We start from the raw sequence: 20,726 nt of genomic DNA, 5'->3' as shown, positions 1-20,726 counted from the left end.
CATTTTCAGCAGACGAGCGAGTAAACCTAATGCTGGCTAAGTTGTGCATATGTCTGGGAAACCTGTTTAAATCAATTCTCATTGACCGCCATGTTAAAATGTCCAACTTTACAACACAAATAAAACACATGCTGCTCCTGTGCTTCCAGTGATCCAGACCCCATCTGCCCCTTTGCACCTGCTGAACTGGACTTCATGTTAATTTAAATAACTTCTGTTATATTGAACTTTTAGCTGCATATCACACATGGTGTTATATAATTTCTAACAGTTATCACCCAAATGAGGATGGGTTCCCTGATGAGTCTGGTTCCTCTTAAGGTTTCTTACTATTGCCATCTCAGGGAGTTTTTTCTTGCCACTGTCGCCTTCACCCTTGGCTTGCTCATCAGGGACAATCTCATTATTATCTAGACACAGTTTTCCTACACATACACACTCGCATAAATTTTCTTTTCATTTTTGTGAAGCTGCTGTGAGACAATGACCATTGTTAAAAGCGCTATATAAATAAAATTGAATTAAATGAACATTCTCACATTTAAAGCACTCTTATGTTAATCATAGCAGCACTAATTGATCATGTGTGTCCACGTTGGTTTTCCCACTCCCTAACAGTGTGTGAGCAGCTTCTGTCTCAGAGGAAACGCATGATAGTCTACCTGCTACACCCTTCAGTACCGTTCAGTAGGTTTTCCGTAGGATTATATTTGTACAAAAAGCTCTGTGCAGTATCTTGAAGGTCCTGTAACCTTGAGCAGTTCTGAAGAAAATTGGAAAAGTTAGTTAATTTTGTATATTTTATTATATTCATAGTATTGATTTGTCAGAAATATTACAAAATTGTTTTGTAGGTTGTCAAAAATTGGAAATTGTCATCGGTAATGCTCTAGTAAAAACCATTCTGATGTTTTAGAATAATGAAATTGTATCAATAAATATCTTTTATATTATTTAGCACCAGCACTTTTATTGGCCGTCACCTTTCCAGGCAGCACACCTAGTTTAACCTTCCAGGCGATGGAGACATGTTTGACATGTGGTTGTGATGGTTATGGGAACAGTCGATCGAGTCAGTCTTTGCACGTTCCAAAGCGATGTGTTAAGCCGTGTGCCGCAACAATGGAGCACAGTTTACCCAGCTGGCAGTCAAACAGCGTGCAAACTTTATCGCTGTGAACGCTAACAAACTTCTCCATGCGCTAGTGAGGAATGTGTGAGTTTATTGAGTTGTGGTGTTCATGTTTGTGGAATGTATTCAGAGGTTTGCATGCAAGGTACTACACATGAACTCAAGTATGTTCCTGAAATTCTAATATTTAAACTTTCCCTTTTTTTTTGTATCTCCACACCCTGCAATACCTGGCCAACCTGTTGAACAAGCATTGGTGACACCTCTGGGGTTGATGCTATCTTAAAATCTTAAGAATTCTCGAACTAAAATTAAACAAATATAATAATAAAAAAAAACTAAAATATTGGGAAGAAGAAATGATAAGTGGCTGCATACACTTCAGTGCTGACTGACTAAACCTCTACAGCTCAGCGTAGTCATTACAGCTCAGACATTAATTACTTAAAAATGTGTTCGCGTTTAATCACACGTGCATGCACGCACACTGTGGCAATGACCTGTGTCCTGGCAAGGCAGCCTACAGCCTCAGTCTGGTTTGGATCTATGAATTAAATGGAAAACTCGTTAACATTAGTAATTGCTGTTGAATAGGTATTAATGACAGTGCAGGCACTATGTTTACTCTTTTTACTTAGTAACACATGCATATGCACATGATGACTCAGAAGTAATAACCTGTCATGGCCAGCTGTGTTTCTGCCCATTCAGATCAGAGGATGTGTCTGTTTCTCACTTTACAGTCGTTGCTTCCCTGCTTTCGACACCAGCTAGAGCGGAAGCGACAGTAAAGCAGTCACTTCCATAGGTTTGATTTAAAGCTTTCCTCTAAACATGCTGAGGAGATAAAGCATAACATTACAGGTCTGACTGGCCAATTATGACATGCAAATGAAATGGTGTCGGAAATTAGCATGCAGGTGTAACGTGGCGAGAGTGTGTATCTTATGTACATTTGGATGATTAAAAAGGACATCCGCTGGATGGAACATCAGAGCCAAAGCATCTTTATGCGTCTAATTTTTAACCTGAATGTTTAATGATTTTATGCGGAGCCATGTTAAACACACTGATGATCAGTGTGATTATCATCATGATCTGCCACTCAAATAAAAAAAACCCTCACAGTACATACAAAATGTTTACTAATTTTGAAAATCTATGAAAGGTGTGGGAGGTTTATAAAATTTGATCAACTACTGTACTTGGTGTTATGGCTCAATAATGGTCTAGAATAGTAGACAAGTATGTTGTTTGAGTCACAAGTGGTTTTGTTGCCTCCACTATGTACAACGGTCTTGCACTACACCGAAGTGTAACAATAATTTTTAAGGATTTGCATTAACCTACACACCAAATGACTTTAGAGTACGCTTGGCAGCCATCTTGTATATTCATAGTTAAAAACGAGTTGCATTTCCACAGGTAGCCTTACATTTTGTGTAGGCATTCCTTGTTTTAACACGGTCAGTGGTTTTCACTCAAATAAAGAAGAGAAACTTTTTTTGTATCACTAAACAGCCACTAGGCCAGGCCAGATGACCTATGAATCTGGCAAGACTGTAATTTTTTTGTGTTATTAAATCTCTGATGTTAACTGACGCTCCCCTGGAAGCCCCGCCCCTTTTTCCAACTCACTTTACTAATCTTTTGCCAGGGGTATTGACTTGATTTTGATTTTTTTTTAAAGATCCAGTCCGGCTTTCTGTAAAGATAAATGGAAAATAGAATTTAAAAATGTAAAAAGTTATGTTTAACCTTATTAACATTAGTTAGGTTAATACATATATTTTATAGCAGAGCTAACATTGTTGACATTAGATAATATGTATGTTAAAAGGCTACTGTAAATTGTATCAAAAATAAAAAGATAAAAAAAAAAACAGGCCTGCAACAGTGTGTCAGATTTAGCAGTGATTATGTGATTAAAGACAGATTAAAGACTTTATTTGGTCAGCAGAGTTGCACTGAAATGCAGTCAAGCTTGTTGGAGTAGAAACTGATTTTATCCACTTGACATTTATGAAATGTTCTTTTATCTACAGTACTGTGCAAAAGCCTTCAGCTCCTAAACATTTCTTCATATTTTGTTTTCAAAGAGCTCGAGAAACAGTTCTCCAGGCTTCCTGAAGGTCTTTTTTTTTTTTTTTTTTTTTTCTCAGTCCAGTCCCTGTACCTAGGCAGTTTCAGAGGAGCGTTCATGTTTGTTAAGCCACACAGTGACCTATGCATTATTCAAGCATAAAAACACATCTAACTCAAGGCATTAAGCAGTGAGAAATTGATGCAGATGATGACATGATAAGGCCAGTGATTAGTGTACCGGTGATGCTGAATGCTGAGTGGTTGTATAAGGGAAATCAGGTTGCTGCAGTGATTGTTAAAAAAGTGTAATTAAGTTGTATCTTTAGACACTTTCCATCCTGTCACAGTAAAACGTCTGTTCTCATTTCTTTAAATAAAGCTACATAATTTAGTTTAATTTAACATGAAGAAATGGGTACTGTATACATAAAGAAAAAGTAGAATTTATCTCAGCTACTTGGTTAATTGATTGGCAAAATTTGGAAGAGTTGTACATGCCTTCTGCCTTAACAAGCTCTGGTCCTGAAGAACCCCTATACTACACATTATAGCTTTTATAGGCCAGGGGTAGCTCAGTGGTTAAGGCATTGGACTACGATTTGGAAGATCCCAGGTTCAAACCCCACAACCACCAAGTTGCCACTGTTGGGCTCTTGAGCAAGGCCCTTAACTGCTCTGATGTGTAATAAGATAAAAAAAAAAAATAAGTTGCTCTGGATAAGAGCGTCTGCCAAATGCCTAAATGTAAATGTTTTTTCACTACAACATTTCTGGAACTGGATTTAAGGAAAAATGCCAGCATGGTCATTTCAGATGAAGCACAGTTTTGACCACACACTTTTATTTTTTTACACCACAGTTTGTATTTGGTACACGCCCTCATGTTTGACGGACATCTGTGATCCTCCTATTGTTCATTTCAGATTGTTTGTGGAAGCATTACTCAGGCCTTACAGCTTGAGCGCTCCACAACAGAACAGGAAGTGGGCGCTGGGCACAACACTATTATATTGGGATTGTTTGTTAGCAGCATTCATTATTTTCACTGACATTTGATCTGCGTTGCCTGTGGGGAAGAACGGCAACGCTTTGAACGCCATAGTTTAGTCTGAGGTTTACGAGAGTGTCCGAGTGTTGAACAGCTCAGCAGCTCTGCTCTCTGTCTTCAGGGCTGTGAAAATACGTGAAGACAGCTCATAAAGAAACTGAAGATAGTTTGTTCTGTTTTCCCAGTAAAGCTTCGCAATATTTTTAGCTTTTGCATATTTATGGTAAAACATCGCTCTAAACGATTCTAACTGTTTTTCAGCGCTATAGATGATGTGATGTGTTTGGACTCATCAGTGACTCATTAGGTAAAAGCCAGGTTATTGCATTTCTCTTATTCACAAGAGATAGTTCACTGATCGATTTACATGTTGGTGGCTTTTATTACGTTATCACCATATGTACCTAAACAGACATCTGATCCCAGGGCGTAGAGTTTCATCTCCGTTTAAACCAGTCCTTTTGTTCCTCACCACACAAGACTGCTTTCACTTGTTGTAGTAAAGTCAGCATTATGCCATGGCTTAAACCAGCCTTTCTGCCTTGGATAAAAGAGGCATTGATTTGACTTGATTTACATAATTCCTGCTTCCATATTAGTGGTTTGACTATACACCGCAAAAATGGCAGCAGTTTTAGTGTAAATAACATGCAGTATAGGTTCAAAATGATTAAATGAATGAAGGTTTGAAAAACATACAAGTGCTGGATTGAAGGATAGTACTGAAGGATTTTTAATCATTATGACCTGGACACGTAACTGTATTGCATGTAATGCCTGTTAGTCAATGCATTTCAGGACTTTTGAGCCACCCAAACTCTTATTTTTAGATGTTTATATGTCATACACTTGGCTTACAAGATGATGTACAAGGGCATTGGTGGCTCAGTGGTAGACTTCTCCCCTGCCCTGCGGAAGGCCCCGGTTCAAGTCTCATCTCTTCCCGTTCCCAGTCACTTCATGCAGGCCATCCTTAGTATTGATCACAAGCATGGCTTCTCACATGCCATGTGGTTGGCCCGGGTTCGATTTCCATCTTCCTTAGTATCGGCCCCAAATCTGAAAAAAAATATTACTGATTGTGTCAGGAAGGGTTAATCTGGAATTAAACCTGTGGCAAGTGGAATGTGTGGATCGGGTGTTCCGCAGTGGTAAGGACACAATAAGAAGAATAACAAAATGCTCAAATTAAACAATCATAGACTTTGTTATGCAAGTTATCATATGGGAGAACAAATCCTAAATTTGTTTGCTATCCCATCAAGGAAGTAAAAGCTTTCTCACACCCAGTCTCAGATGTTTAGCTGAAAGTCTATTTAACTAGCTTATAAAGTGTAAATATAAATAAATCAAAAGTCTGATGAGCTAATTATGGGATTTACCACGGGAATTAAAGAGAGACAGCTTCTATCTGTGAAACTAGAAGGCTTTGACTAACATTTCAGCCTCGATCTGTGGTGATCCGCGACCTCGATACTCGTCTATGTCAGGTCAGTTGTGATGTGATGTTAAAATGCATCTGTGCATAATCATACTCAATATTATATCATGTAGCAGCTTGTGGTAAAGAAACATGATTCTAATATTTAGTGCTCGTGTGTGTGGTCAGCCAAAACATGGTATTGGTGCTAAAAAATGTCTCACCGAGAAGAAAAAGTACATTTTCTGATAGGATCATTTAACACCATTTTCCATAATGCTTAATGCTTCTTATCTTCCAATCCATGCTTTGGTTTTTGTAAATATGCATACACATTTATATTTTTTATCAGATAAAAAGAAACACATTTGGTAAATACATAGTATTTACAATACGTAGTGTCCATAACTTTTTTATTCATTCAGATCTTTTAATAATCTTAACTGTCATTCAGATTCAGACATAAATAGGCATAATCCTGACAAGGTGTATTATTCTAAAATGCAAAATTGTTAAGATATTGCAACATGAATTTGACTTGGTTACGGACACTACAGTTTTTTTTTTTGCTTTTTAAGCTTTTACCAAAAAATTATTTAACCAACATTTTTTGCAGGTCATATGCTTCTAGAAGCTTACATGGATTTAGTATCAATATTTATAAAGAATTATTAATAAATTGGATTTTGATGTATTATTGTTTGAAGCATAATGCTGAAAAATAGGGCAAATTTTTGGGGCACATGTAAAATCTTCAAATGGCTGAAGTTATCAACTTGAAATGTTTAGGGAAGCAAGATTGGTCACTTCCTGTTGCATAAACTTTAGAAGTGGTGTCTTTGGCACACACATTTTCTTTAACATAAAATAATAAAATCAGCACCAAAATAGTTTTAACTCCGAAATGTCATTTTTCATTTATTTCCGCGAGTGACATTTGGACATTTTCATAAGTGTGAAGTGATCTAGTAGCACAGGAGACGCTCGTGTGCATGTGACTAACCACAGGCTATGGATTTGCTATACATTTATTTCAGATTGTGTATTTAAACCAAATTGCATTCAGTAACCTTTCGAGTTTAAATCCTCTAATGATACATTAGCATAAGGACTGACAGCTAATGCCCCGAGTCCCGTCTAGGGAATTCTTTTCTTTTTGCTGTAGTGAGTAAAGTGTGTCTGAGAGAATTGTCATAGGTGTGCTTCTATTCAAGCCTTTCATTAAAGTTAATCCTTTCACTTTGTACCTTCAGTTCCATTGACAAATTAGCCTAGTATAATACAAGAATATAAAAGTAGCACCTTTCAGTGTGCAGTGATGGCTGTTTATTGAGGCTCGGAAGTATCTGCAGTGAGAGTAGAGAGTAATCCTGTGCTGCTCTTTGTGGTAGTGTGACACTGAGTCATGTCTGAGTCATCGCCCTAAACCTGGAGCCCCACAAAATCCCAGGCATCTCAGACATGGCCTCACACACACACACACACACACACACACACACACACACACACACATATATATATATACATGCAGAGTTAATAATAAAAGCCGAAGCTCTTATCCAGTAAATGTGGTAAAAAGTTACTGCTCTGAAAAAAAGCGAGCCAGTAATAAAGTTATATTACCAACTCAACCTGTTTTCTTTTTTTCTTTTTTTTTTTTTGTCTGTTCACATTTTATAACGATTTCTCTGTTCTTGGCTGAGCTCCAATGAAAAGCACCTGCCTGCAATTTTCATAAACTGAGTCATGGCTGAGCTGGGATTTTGAAGTCAGACGAAAGTAAAATGAAAAACAAGTTACTGAATGAGAATAAAAGCTACACGGGCAAATGCGTGCCTCAGCTATTCAGACATATCAGCGCATGTGTAAACAGAAGTGAGAAAGAGAATAAGGAAGTAAAGGCAAATGGCCCTGTTGTCTATGTGGAGCTCCCTGCTTTATTAGGGGAACTGAGATAAGGAAACTGCAAAGTGCATAATGGTATTGGCCTTCATTTATCAGCTTTACATGTGTGTGTTGATTAATACCAGGCAAATATACACCTGTAATCAGAAGTTTGCATACACTTATCATGAATATGACTGTCCTGGTAATATTTGGCTTGCAGTGATTTTGTTAAACTGGCTGCCTTTAGGAGTAGAATGATAAAAAAAAAAAAAAAAAAAACACAACATCTTTGATAGAAGAAACCCTTAGGAAATCTGACGCATTTAATTTGGGTTTTCTGATATAAACACAAGGTCAAAATTATGCATACAGGGTCAAGAATCTACATACACACCCACTTAGTTTATTTATTCAGTGGTGCTGAAAGTCTTGAAAGTGCCGAAAGTCTTTTAATTTGCCTAGCCCAAGCCCTCTCAACTTCCTGTTAGTGATGATGATTGACTTCTGCTGGTTGGTGAATCCGCATTTTAATTAACATTTAGAAAAGACAAATACTTAATTTTTTGTCATAATCTACTTTTTTCCAAAACATTTTGTCCATCTGTCAACAAGCTTTGGTATTTCCTCGTCAAAGAAATGTTTTAGTCTGAGCTGTGAACTGAGAATGCACTGCTGTCTTCATTTCTTTACCAGAAGTGAATCTTTGTCCTCATAGGGCTGCTTTTAGGGGACCAAACAGGTTAAGTCAGATGAAATAAGATCAGGGCTATAGGGAGGATGCCAGAACACCTCAAAACAAAGTTTTTGTTGACCGTGTCGGCAGAAGTGTGCGGACATGCATCGTCATGCTTTTATTCTGAAGTTTAGGCTTCAGCTCTTTAATTAGCATCTCACTGTAAAGAGCACTGTTGATTGTTGAACCTTTTTCCTGATAATGTTCCAATACTGGTCCTTGAGGAATAAAGAAAACTGTCAGCATTGATTTTCCAGCTGATGGTTAAAATTTGAACTTTCTTTTGGTTGGCGATTGAGGATGTTTTCGTCCCATCCAATGCCTCTTACTCACAGGCTCGTAGTGATGAATCCATGTCTCATCACCCAGCAGTAATTCTCTTTTAACCCTCCTGTTACTTTAAAATTTACTAACATATTTTACCCCAGCAATTTAAACCTCCAAAGATTTATAAGAATTAAAACTGTTACCCAAGTTTATGTATAAAAGTCACTGAATATGAAGCAGAAAAAAATGTATGTCAGTCATTTATTTTGAGACTTTAAAAATTGAATGGGGTCAAATTGACCACATGAAAGATGAAACTTTCATCTTCCTTAAACTATTGGTACAAATTTATTTGCAGATATTCAAACACTTCTGTTTATGCTCTTCCGTGAGTTATTCTGGCACCAGGTACACGCCAGGGCCGCAAAAAATACATCACATGCTGCTGTTCTTCTTTGCAAATTGAAGTGGCGCATCCATTTTTGCTCGCACCGTAGTTACAAACTAACTGATGTTACATGTTCACACCTGCACAATAGTGACTGGAGAGGTGGTAGTCTTGAATGGAAAGCACTGATAAGATACCCATAGTGCAGATTATTTTTGACTCACCCTCATGCAAAGGATTTGTTTGATAACACCCAGTACAATGGGAAAGTACTCCGTGCCCAGTGCAGATCTGCGAAAGAGGATAGAAGATTTAAAAAAGTCAGGAAAGTTTGGATGTTTAAACACTGTGTTAAGTTTTAAAGAAAGACACCAAACTGTCACCCTTAGCTAAGAGGAACTTGGTTTAGAGTATCAGGAACAACACAAAAACCACACAAGCACAGGCCTGCAGTAAACTGGGAGCTGCTGGAACACCAGTGTCACTTCTTGCAGTTTTACCACATTGGACCGAAATGCTGTTTTCTAAAAAAGAAGCCCAGACCCAAAAATGAGACCTTTCAGCTCGAGTAAGGTGTGCAGCTGACCACATGGACAGAGATAATGCCATCAGGGGTATGTTTGGAGGAGTAAAGGTGAAGCAGTCAACTCTATCAGTTTTTAAGCATGGTGGTGGGACTATCACGATTTGGGGCTGTTTTGCTGACAGTGGAGCCAGATTATTGCAGATGAAATAATGAATAATCTTCACAAAATTCTTAAGCATAACCTCAAGTCATCAGCTAGACGGCGGACGCTTGGGAAAAAATGGAGTGTTTTACCAGGCCAATGAACCTAAACACACTTCACGGCTGGTTGTGGAATTGATAAAGTATTTTGTCTTTAAGCTTTTGGGACCTTAAACCTGATAATCTGTTATAAAAGTGTTAAACCAACACTTTACAACAATTTAATTGAGCACTACCAATTCTACCAAGAAGAGTGATCAAATATCCAACCAGAATTCTGACAGAAGCTTGTTGATGGCTACCAGAATTTTTTCTGACCAGTAAGGAACATTCACTCAGATATTGGCTGTTGTGTGTATACATGTGTATATGTACTGTATATGTATATATCTGAAATAAATGTAGGGGTATTAGTGGCTCAGGTTTCTCGTCTGCCATGCTGAAGGCCCGGGTTTGATTCCCAGCCAATGCCTAATTCCCAGCAACTGGATGCAGTGCTGGTCCCAAGCCCAGGTAAAATGAGAGGGTTGCATCAGGAAGGACATCTGGCGTAAAACCTTTGCCAAGCATGCGGTGACCCCTTGCAGAGAGCAGCCGAAGGACTAACAATTTTTTATATATATATATATATTTACAGTATCTGATAGTAGTATAAGATATTACTTGTCTCTCTTAGCATTGTCCTTTAATTCACTCATACCTGTGGATTATGTTGCAAATCTGATTGGAGTGTAAAATACAAGCATTGTCAGCATGTGTGTTAATATTTATACATTGCATTACTTTAATTATAGTAGTATACACACACTGTATATAAATCTCTGATTATTAAGGTTGTGGAATTTGATAAAAACATGTTCAATTTAAATAATAATGACTTGACACTGTATATAAAATTGTAGTGTTATATGATAAAGTCTGTATGTTGAAGTTAATGTTCATGAGACTCCAACTTAGGAGCTCTCACCATATGGAAGGTTATGGAGGTAACATGCAAAATATGAATAAATGAGTCGTGAGTGGCTCAAGACATTTGCACAGTACTGTATTTCATAACCAATAGGAGTTTCATCAATACTGCCTTTCTTGGGTAAATACTTCTGCAAACAATTTACTAATAAATCAGCTTGTGTCCTGGATACCCAGGATCCCTTAGCATATTTCTTTTTATTTAACTTCCAGTCAGATGTAATTTGAGCAGCAAGGATGACTTCATACTGCTCTACCATAAGGACTACCAAAGATGGAATTTTGTTGTCATTTAGCTTTCTTCACTCACCATCCTCAGCCCAGATTCTGACATCGCTCATGTTGTCACTGGATATTATGGGATGCCGCTGCTCAAAGTTGCCCACACTAAATTACAGGTTTCTTATGCTAAAATAAATGCTGTTGAGATGGCCACCACTGTGTGGATTTTCTTCCAAGGACACAAGCAGAGTCATTATGAGAATGTGAATGTGAGTGTTTGTAAGAGTTAAATGCAAGGTCTCATGCCGTACGTCTGATGCTCAGTTCGGTCATGGTCATTCACTGTCACCTTTGTTTTGGACCTGTAGTCAACATCAGCCTGATGAATTATGGGAGGATGTCTCCAAAAATTCTATGGTTGATTATTATAATCTAACAACAGTGCATTATGGGAAAAGTTAGAGTTGCATTGCCCTCACTTGATATCCTGACCGCGTGTGTGTGTGTGTAAGACCTGCGTTATCGCTCCATGCTGTGCTTAGAACTACAGTATGACTTAAATTTTGTAACTAGCGTTAGGGTTAAAATCTTGTGTGAAATTCTCTGTGTGGCCTAATTGTTAAATCCAACCCCTCCTTTTTTTGCACTTAAAATATCTTTAAATCATTACAGAATTATTTCGAATGATCTGTTTTTATCCCAGGAGGAAGTATTTCTATCCTGATGGGCGTGGTCTTTTCCAGGATGGCTCCCATCTACAGAGCATGATGGCTCAAGCATTTAATTGTTCCATGAGGGTATAAATACTATCAGTTATATAAATACAATTTCCGACTGAGCAATCTGATTGGAGAGTGGTGAAAATGACAGTAACACAACTGGGTTAAATAAAGAAATGAATAATAGTCTGTTGATAATAAATGGTGTTTGTGGGACTGTTGTATAAAAGCCATATTGAACTTGACGTTGTATTGCATTGCTGAATATAGCACGGCTCTGATTCAGTTGTTGGTACGACATCATACAGCAGAACAGCACTCTCGCTTGTGTGATATTGCCTAAAGATATGCTTTATAGTAACCATATCTCAACCCGTCTGAGTACCTTTGAGAGATTTTAGATTAGACTAGACAGCGCTCTCAGCAGCCATCATCAAAACACCAACTGAAAGAATATCTTTTCAGCACAGATCCAGAGAATTGTAGAATTGAAGCCAAAGAATATCAGAGCTGTTTTTTTTTTTTTTTGCTTTAATTTGTCAGTCTTCTGTATGTGGACCTTGGAAAATATTCAGCTGTGCAGACTTGTGTCTCCATACACTGTTTGGATGAAAGGATTTATAACCAGATCCTCCTCTTCCCACAAATGGAGAACATGTTTTAGAAATAAAATAAGTTGCATATAGATTTATATGACAGTGTCCACTAGTTTAGTGACAGCCAACAATCTGCAGCCATCTCCAGCATCTGTGCCGTTCTGTCGCAGATTTTGTACTCTTGATAGACTTGAATGTAAGCATCTGATTGGCTTGCTGTGGTGTCTTTCTGTTTACACAAATTGGTGCTCTGTTGTAATGCGGCACATTGTAAAGGTTTTAACTCCCTTAATAGACCTGTCACAGGCAAAGAACACACACAATGACAAATGCCTACCGCAATGCTACCGACTTCAAAGACGTCAAAACAAACACTGCGGCAAAAAGCCATCATTTCCTTCTTTTGCTAAAACACAATGGCTTACTATACGCCAAGCCAGGTTTTATTAATTAGTTCAATTCAATTCAATTTTGTTTATATAGTGCTTTAAACAATGGACATTGTCAAAAAACAGAATTACAGGAATAAATGTTCTATATACAGCTTAAAACATTTGTGTGTACAGATTTAAAAATGTCTAGTGCTATCAGTTTGGACCTATGGAATGGTCTTAAGACTGTAACTATATGGCTATAAATGTCCATTTGTTGTGGTTGAGGTTAATCTTAACTTTATGTGCAAAGAAAACAGTATAAATCATTTAAGGACTGTAGGTTAAATACATCATCATAGCTAGAGGTGGCATAAATGTCATGCAAGCTCAACATGCTGGCACAGTGTCAAGAGAAAATAAAGACGATAGCCAGACATAAGTAATATCTCAGGGAGCTTTTCCTTACCACCGTCGCCCCCGGCTTGCTCATCAGGGACAATCTGATACTATAAACTATAATTTATACACATTTCCTCATACTTTCTGTAAAGCTGCTTTGTAGCAATGACCATTACTAAAAGCACTAAGAATTGAATTGAAATGATCAACTTCAGAAGCCGTTATGTCCTGTGTTACTGTTATTTGTTTTCTACCAATGCTTCAATTTTAGTGTACATTTGTATCTTTGTAAATGAGGCTTTTGCCATAACATACACCAAATTTTAACCTCCTAGACAAGTTCCTGAATTGTAATTATCCTCTACTGTATGATCCTCTTTCATTACAGTATCTAATTGATTATAGATCTATACTCATATGTGGTATAAGTTGCTAATTCAGATACATATCTATAAATCATTTAGGTGTTGAGATGTAAAAGCTTTTTGAGCAAAGAATTTTGTAAATCAGCAGGGCCGAACTTCAGTCCAGAATAAATCCAGTGGTCAGGATTGGGTCATTGGGTGATTTGTTTAGTATGAAAATGATCTAAGCCGATTCAACTGCCTTCTTATTTACTAGGGGTGGAAATCACAGAGGGCTGCACGATAGGACGTGATTATGATACCCTGCTGATATTTAGTTTGTATTGCGTTTTTCTAAACAAAATTTTATAAATCTACCCGTTCACTATTAATCTTTCTTTCTTTCATCCATCAAGTCACTCATCACAGGGGGACACAATCCAGTGTCTTCTTGTGCCAGTCCCAAGTCTGGATAAATGCAGAGGGTTGTGGCACGAAGGACATCCGACGTTAAACATTTGCCAAATCAAATGATGCGAATCACTAAGAGGACACAACCTATCTTAGATGTTTTGGAAAGAAAGTCGGAGAGACCAGATTGAGGTGATTTGGACATGTTCAGAGCAGAGATTGTAAGCATACAGCATAGGTAGAAGGATGCTGAAGTTGAAACTGCCAGGCAGGAGGTCTAAAGGAAGACCAAAGAGGAGATTTATGGATGCACTGAGAGAGGACATGAAGTTAGTTGGCGTGAGAGAAGAGGAAGCAGAGGATAGGGTTAGGTGGAGGCAGGTTAGGTTATGATTCGCTGTGGCGACCCCTGAAAGGGAATAGATGAAAGACAAAAAAGACTCGACTAAAAGCATCATGATTTCACACACATACTGAAATACCCAAAATACAGGTTAAAGCTTCTAATAATATAATCAAGTTAACCTCCCCAGCAAGTTGCTTACCTTGGCTGTTTTGCTTATGAGGGATTTACACTGGCTTTTGAATACTGGTTTTGGTTTTCCTGTCTTCCTGTTCCTCATCGGGATGATTTGATTTTCTGTGCGCTTGTGACTGATGCCCTGTGCTGTCTCGGGCGTTTGAGTTAAATTAGAATGCACAGTTTCATTTGCCTTTGGGCGGAATACAGTGTTGAAATCTAATATTTGCTATTATGGGTAACTTTATAGCAGATCTTCATTTGCATTATATTTATTGAGTCACAATATTTATTGAGTCACAATATTTATTAAACATTCTGTACTGATGGGTGCAGCATTGAAGGGCCAGCAATTTAACATGCAGTACCACACAAGTTTCTCACTTCTTTAGTCTATTTTTTGTTTAGTTATTTATTTTCTATGTTGTAGAACAATACTTTAAACACTATGAAATAACTAAAGATGCATCAAGCACCATGATGAAACTGGCTCTTATGAAGACCATCAAAGGAAAGCAAGACCAAAACTGACCTCTCCTGCAGAGAAGTTGTTCATTACTGTTACAAGCTTTAAAAATCACCAATTAACATGAAGGCTGTACAGGACATAAGTAGCAGACACACCTCATTATCAACTGTTCAATGAAGATTGGTGCATATTGTGGATGCCTTTAGCATTGTTTTATAATGTAGAAAAAAAAAATCAGGAAAGACCATGAAATTAGAAGGCATACTTCCCCTCAAATGTATTTTTCTTTTATACCTCAAACACCTTCATATTCATGTCAGTGTAATGTCATTTCAGTGTCAGTGTAAACGAGCTGAGCCACGCCCCACAGAAAATGGAAGAACTGAGCAGGGCTGAGAGCGGGGTGCTTACTGTGTTTGAGAATGTTGGGGTCTCTCGTATAAAGCCATGCATAAAGCAAGTACCGAATTTGTGCAAAAGAGCTACCCATACACATGATTACTGGAGTCGATCAAATGTGCATATGCAAAGCTGTATGCTATATTGATTGATATCTCGTGCACATTTTAATTAGATGCACTTGGCATTGCTGATTTGCATAAAGAAGCACCCTCATTCTACAACATATGGGGAACAGCTTGCTCGATGGCATGAAAATTAAGCCATTTTTAAGTCTTCTCCTCTGCTGATTTAAAAATGTAATATATTGCAATGAGAGATGAATGAAGGTAGGTTATGTCATAATTTGACACATAGTTGGATGAAAGCATCGCCTGCAACAGTCTGTGTATATAATAGATCTGTGAAACAATACCAGTACCATCTCTAATCTCTTAAAAAAAAAAATCCTCATCAAGTTAAAGCACTATAACTGAGATCAAATTTACAATGTGCAAGGGAAATCAACTGATGATCCACTCCTTACTCTCAGTATGGAGTATGCGGTTCTTTTAAAAAAAGGTAAATCTTCAAGCAAGACAAAATCACAGTAAATTCTTAAATGCCATTTTAATAGATTTTTTTCCTTCCCTTTTATCCAAGCCTCTATCTGCATTGTGTCAGTACTGAAATCAGTAATCTCTCTTTCAATTATGTTAATATAATAGCACATAGCACATGACACATAAGCTCTGCGTGACTATTACATTTTTCTACCACTAGGGGTTATTGTGTGCGCCCGGCCCAGAAGTTAATTTGAAGTTAAGTGGAACTGAATGTGCATCCTTCTGCATTAGAAAAGATTCATTTCAGTGCACAGAAACATGCGTACGCAGTTTGTTAATGAGGCCCATGTTGAACTTATATTTTAGATTATATTCATTGGCATCGAACCATTCAGCGAGCCCTTGTGCGCTGGTGGTGCCGACGTCATCCTGGAAGAGACCACTCTTATCAGGATCGAAGTGTGTCTTTATTTGCAAACGACTCTTTCCTCTGAGAGGACAAATCGTCCTGAGTCACGCATCAGTACAGAGCCCGTCTACACCTGACTGTGTTTTTGTTTCCATAACTTTACACATACACTACTTTATTTTTTAGCTGTTGCATTGCTCCAGGGTGCATCACTCCAGTGCACACATGCCACATTTCTGCATAGGCAGAGAAACATCGTTTAGAAACATTCTTGTTCATGGCTGTATCTGTTACTGTGAAGTAATTCAGCTTTTGTTACTGATGGATTTAAATAACAGATCTTGTCTGAAATTGCTGAATACTCCACAGGCAATTTGGGAACACATGCCACATTTCTGCATAGGCAGGCTTGCTTAGGTGTGTAATAGTCATTTCTGGGGGGAAAAGCAGGTCTTCTGAGTGCTTAGCTGGATTCCTGTTAATTGACCTTTTCTTAGCAGTATTTATGTTTACAGGGGTCACAGAGAGTGCGATTAGTTTTGATGTGGTAATCGTTGGGCTAAATGCAAAGTTTCGACTCACTGTTTTCAGAAATAGCCCAATTATTCGCCTGCTGCTTGACAGAAGAGGAAGTGTGAGTCTTATAAGAGGACTTTTGATTATGTTTAGTGTTGTTTTAACCTTGTCTGTATTCGGTTTTGCTCTGGATGGGGAGGGATATGGATTCAGAGATGGTTGGAATGTGATAGATTAATTCAACTAGATGCTTGTGAGCCTGCGTGGAGTCTTTCGTCATTCTTAATTTTTTCTCTGATGCCTAATTTTAAACTGATGAAAGCTTGAGAATGCATGGGTGAAAGAAAAAAAAAAAGAATTGTTAGGGCTTATGAAGATAAAGAATGAGTGTAAAAACTTTTTTCTTCTTTAGGTCGTATTGTATGCATGAAGATAATATGCATAGAGAATCTATGCTTTCAGTTTCACCCTCCAATACTGCCCTCTTGTGGCTCCAGCCTTTTTGAAAAGACCATTTGTTGGTTTTTGTACTTGGATTTATGTGGCAAATTTTAAAAGCTGTACCTTTTACTCCGAATTTTAAATTAAGAAAAAATAAGCAACAAGATTGGTTTACATGTATTTCTTTGCTTTCACAAATAAGTCGGGCATGAAAATGTAGTGATGCACATTATTTGACTATTTGTCTTATCTAACATGCACACTGTGTTCTTCAGCAGAAGGATGGCAGACCTGACACTGAGCGATGCTCTGACTGACAGCGTGTCCCCATCTGTTGAGGAGAACATAGTGGAGAGGGATTTTATAGCCACGCTGGAGGCGGAGGCCTATGAGGACAAGGTCGGGGAGACGGTGGACAAGGCAGACTACATCCCACTACGAGATGACGATGAAAAGGGTGAGCTGCAGACATGACCCGGACTCAGGAAAATGTTCAATTAAAATATATAGTGGTAAAAGTGGTAAAGTGCTCACACTATCATCTGGAGATCACAAGTTCGATTCCCGGGTGATGCTGAAACCTCTTGCATCCTGGCTCTACAGCCAATCAGTGGCGTCTGTAAGCTCACGCAAGCGGAAGAAGCAGATAGCGCTGTCCTCCAAGTGTGTTACGCCGCCCCAGACGGGGCGTGAGTGAGCAGTTCGAAAAGATGCAGGTGTCTTGCGTCACGTGGTTCAGAAGCAAACACCTGATAGTCTTTTCGACCTCTTCCAGCTGAAAGATAGTAGTAGCCTTAATGTGAGAGCCCCCTAGTGACGGGGAGGAATTGGACACGACTAAATTAGGAACAAAATCGGGGGGAAAATCCCCCCCCAAAAAAAGGGATCCAACATACCCCTCACTTTCATCCAATAAAACAACATACCCATCAGATCATGTGTTTTTCTGATTTGTTTCAGTTGTTTCTGTCACCAAAAACATAATAATAATAAAAAATAATATATTTATATATATATATATATATATATGACGTAGCATATATGTGACGTAGCAGTAAAAGTTACATGTTTTAAAAGTAGTAATAAATTTGGTTTTACATGACATCTCACAAAACCCAAATTTACAGTTTGATATCTGAAGCCTCCCATGTCAGTTCACACCAGCAGGACTTTATTTTATATAGAAAGTTTTTATTTATTTTTAAACAAGACCCGTTCACCGTGTAAAACTGTGTTTCTCTGCTGCAAAGCATGTTTGACTGTCAGTACACCCTTCTTACTCTTTTTACAGCAGCTCTGCATTTACTGCCTCTCAGTTCTCTGCTCTCGTGTTAGCAGAATAATCAGGCGCAGAAGTGGTAGCGTGAGAGGGAAGTGTCAACTACTAGTTAATCAATCACGAATGGCATCATTCTCCCAGACAGATTTTTTTACAAAGGCCCAAGTATACTATGTGGGAAAACACTGTATGTAAAGTTGCACAATGTTCACGCATGTTTATTTCAATTGAAATGTCTTTAAATAAAAAAATCACATAATTTTTGCATAGCAGATATATCTGCTAGATCTGTGTTCAAAATGTGTGTAATAAACTTAGCTTGGAATTTTTAATTAGCGTTTGGATGTGAGTAGAGTTTATTCATCATCACATAACCATGTGAACCTTTTCCCTGCGGTCCGAGTTTATGCAAGAGGGTATCTTTGACTCTTTGTAAACCGGATGCTTGTGTTTTAGAAACGTTTAGAAACATCCTTGTTCATGGCTGTATCTGTTACTGTGAAGTAATTCAGCTTTTGTTACTGATGGATTTACAGTAAATAACAAATTTTGTCTGAAATTGCTGAATACTCCACAGATATTTTTTGAAGGATATTTCATTACAGCCTTGCAACATGTTTGACAACTCATCTTTGTGATACAAAACCTGGTATTGGGGTCAGAAAATGGAAAACTGTCTCAGCCAAGACAATTGCTAGTGAAATTTATTTAGTAGACCAATCAGCCAGATCACTAACACCACCTTCTGGTGAATTGAAATTTATGGTTATAAAATGATATCCCAGTAAACTGGTGACAAGATCATGGGCACGCAGAGGCTCATCTATGCCTATGGAGACAAAAGAACAGCCTGTCTGGTCCAATCCCACACAACCCCGCTAATGTAGCACAAACGTCTGTAAAAGTCAATGCTGTCCTGGAGAGAAAGATATCAAAACACCCAGAACATCTCAGCCATGCTGTGTATGAGGCTTAGAAGGCAAAGAATTGATCTGGCCTGTACATTTCCCAGCTTTCAATTCGATGGAGCGTCAATGAGATATGCTGGACAAACAAGTCCAATCCACTGAGGCCCACCCTGTAACCCACAGCACACAAAGGATCTGCCGCTAATATCTCGGTTCCAGGCACCACAGCACGCCCACGGAGGTTTTGTGGAGTCATGCCCAAGGGGACTGAGCTGTCCCAGTGGCACAAGTGGAGCCTACACAATCCGGGGCGTAATGTTTCATGTTTAAATGGTGTATTATGAGGTGCATTGTGTTGTGACTCACTTGGTCGAGCTTCGAGAGCAGTGTAGTCCAAAATAAAAAATGTAAAAAACAAACAAACAAGGAAATAGATTTAAAAGCTTTAAAGTTACAAGTTACAACAGTCTGCTGTATTAGGACTAAATAACTTGCAGTTTGCCGTGCTCTTTACTGTGAACTGCTAATTTCCTCGCGATTATGTCCTTCAGAACAATTTAGATGTCCTTCAGAGCTTCATGCCATGCACGCAGTCATGCTCTGATAGGTTTTTTTGTCCAAATATGAGATCTGTTTGCTGTATTAGGGTTCATGTTAATAATAGTAATAAGCAGAGCAGTGATGCCTCATAACAGGCATTTTGTAGATCTCTGTGAAATAGCTTAGCGGATGAGTCTCTATTTCTGTTCTGATCTAAGAGCTAAATCTAGACTCATGATTCTTTAGCTATGTCATTGTACAGTCTGAAGCTTCAGGGGTTGAGCGGGGTGTGTGTGTCAGATGACTGGAATCAAGTAGTTTCATTTAAAAGCTCTGTAGTGTTGAGTCATGTAGTGATGCACTCCTGTGTGTGTGTGTGTGTGTGTGTGTGTGTGTGTGTGTGTGTGTGTGTGTGTGTGTATAAACAGAAACAGGTGCAGTGTTGGAGAAGGGAGAACAGAATGCCCAAGGGGCACCCAAACCTGGTAAGAGGCATCAAATTATATCCCTAATGTCCCTGGGTACACTTGCTGTTGCACTTTTGTTGTATTATTTCATCATAGCGTCACATCATGTCCTTTTCGTATTTCATTTGTTGCTGCAGTTAATGTTGCTGTCTACAGTTTGACTGATGGGAACAATAAATGGTGGTTGCATGCATGAATAGTGCCATGTGGTTTATGTTATCCTAATCTGTTGTAATTATAGTGCCCATCATGATTCGTTTCAGTAGAAGTTTACTGGTTGAATATTATTTAAAGAAATTAGAAGAAGCTAGAAAACCTAAAATAATAATGAGCATCTTTTAGTATAGTGATCTGTTAGGCTGATATGTCGACAACAAATATGTCAATATGTTACAGACAAGCATCTCAGAATGCCATAAAATTCTGCATGGATGTGAAACGACAGCCACTGACAGATAAAGGAAAAAACTTTTGATTTCCACCTATCAGGGAGGATATATTAGGCAGAAAGT

General features: G+C 38.3%; 1 protein-coding gene across 1 annotated transcript in view; it reads left to right on the top strand.

The window, feature by feature from the left end:
* LOC128520847 (microtubule-associated protein 4) overlaps positions 1-20,726 on the top strand; it is a 76,193-nt gene that overhangs the window by 6,128 nt on the left and 49,339 nt on the right. Inside the window, exons 2-3 of the mRNA XM_053495267.1 lie at positions 17,296-17,477; positions 20,176-20,232. Of these exons, the coding sequence (XP_053351242.1) occupies positions 17,303-17,477; positions 20,176-20,232 (232 nt within the window). The 5' untranslated portion in view covers positions 17,296-17,302. The remainder of the gene's footprint in view (positions 1-17,295; positions 17,478-20,175; positions 20,233-20,726) is intronic.

This window comes from Clarias gariepinus, chromosome 4 (genome assembly GCF_024256425.1).
Source record: "Clarias gariepinus isolate MV-2021 ecotype Netherlands chromosome 4, CGAR_prim_01v2, whole genome shotgun sequence".
Classification (NCBI taxonomy): Eukaryota; Metazoa; Chordata; class Actinopteri; order Siluriformes; family Clariidae; genus Clarias; species Clarias gariepinus.
The sequence above is the reverse complement of the archived record's forward strand: the minus strand, read 5'-3'. Positions and strand labels throughout refer to the sequence as shown.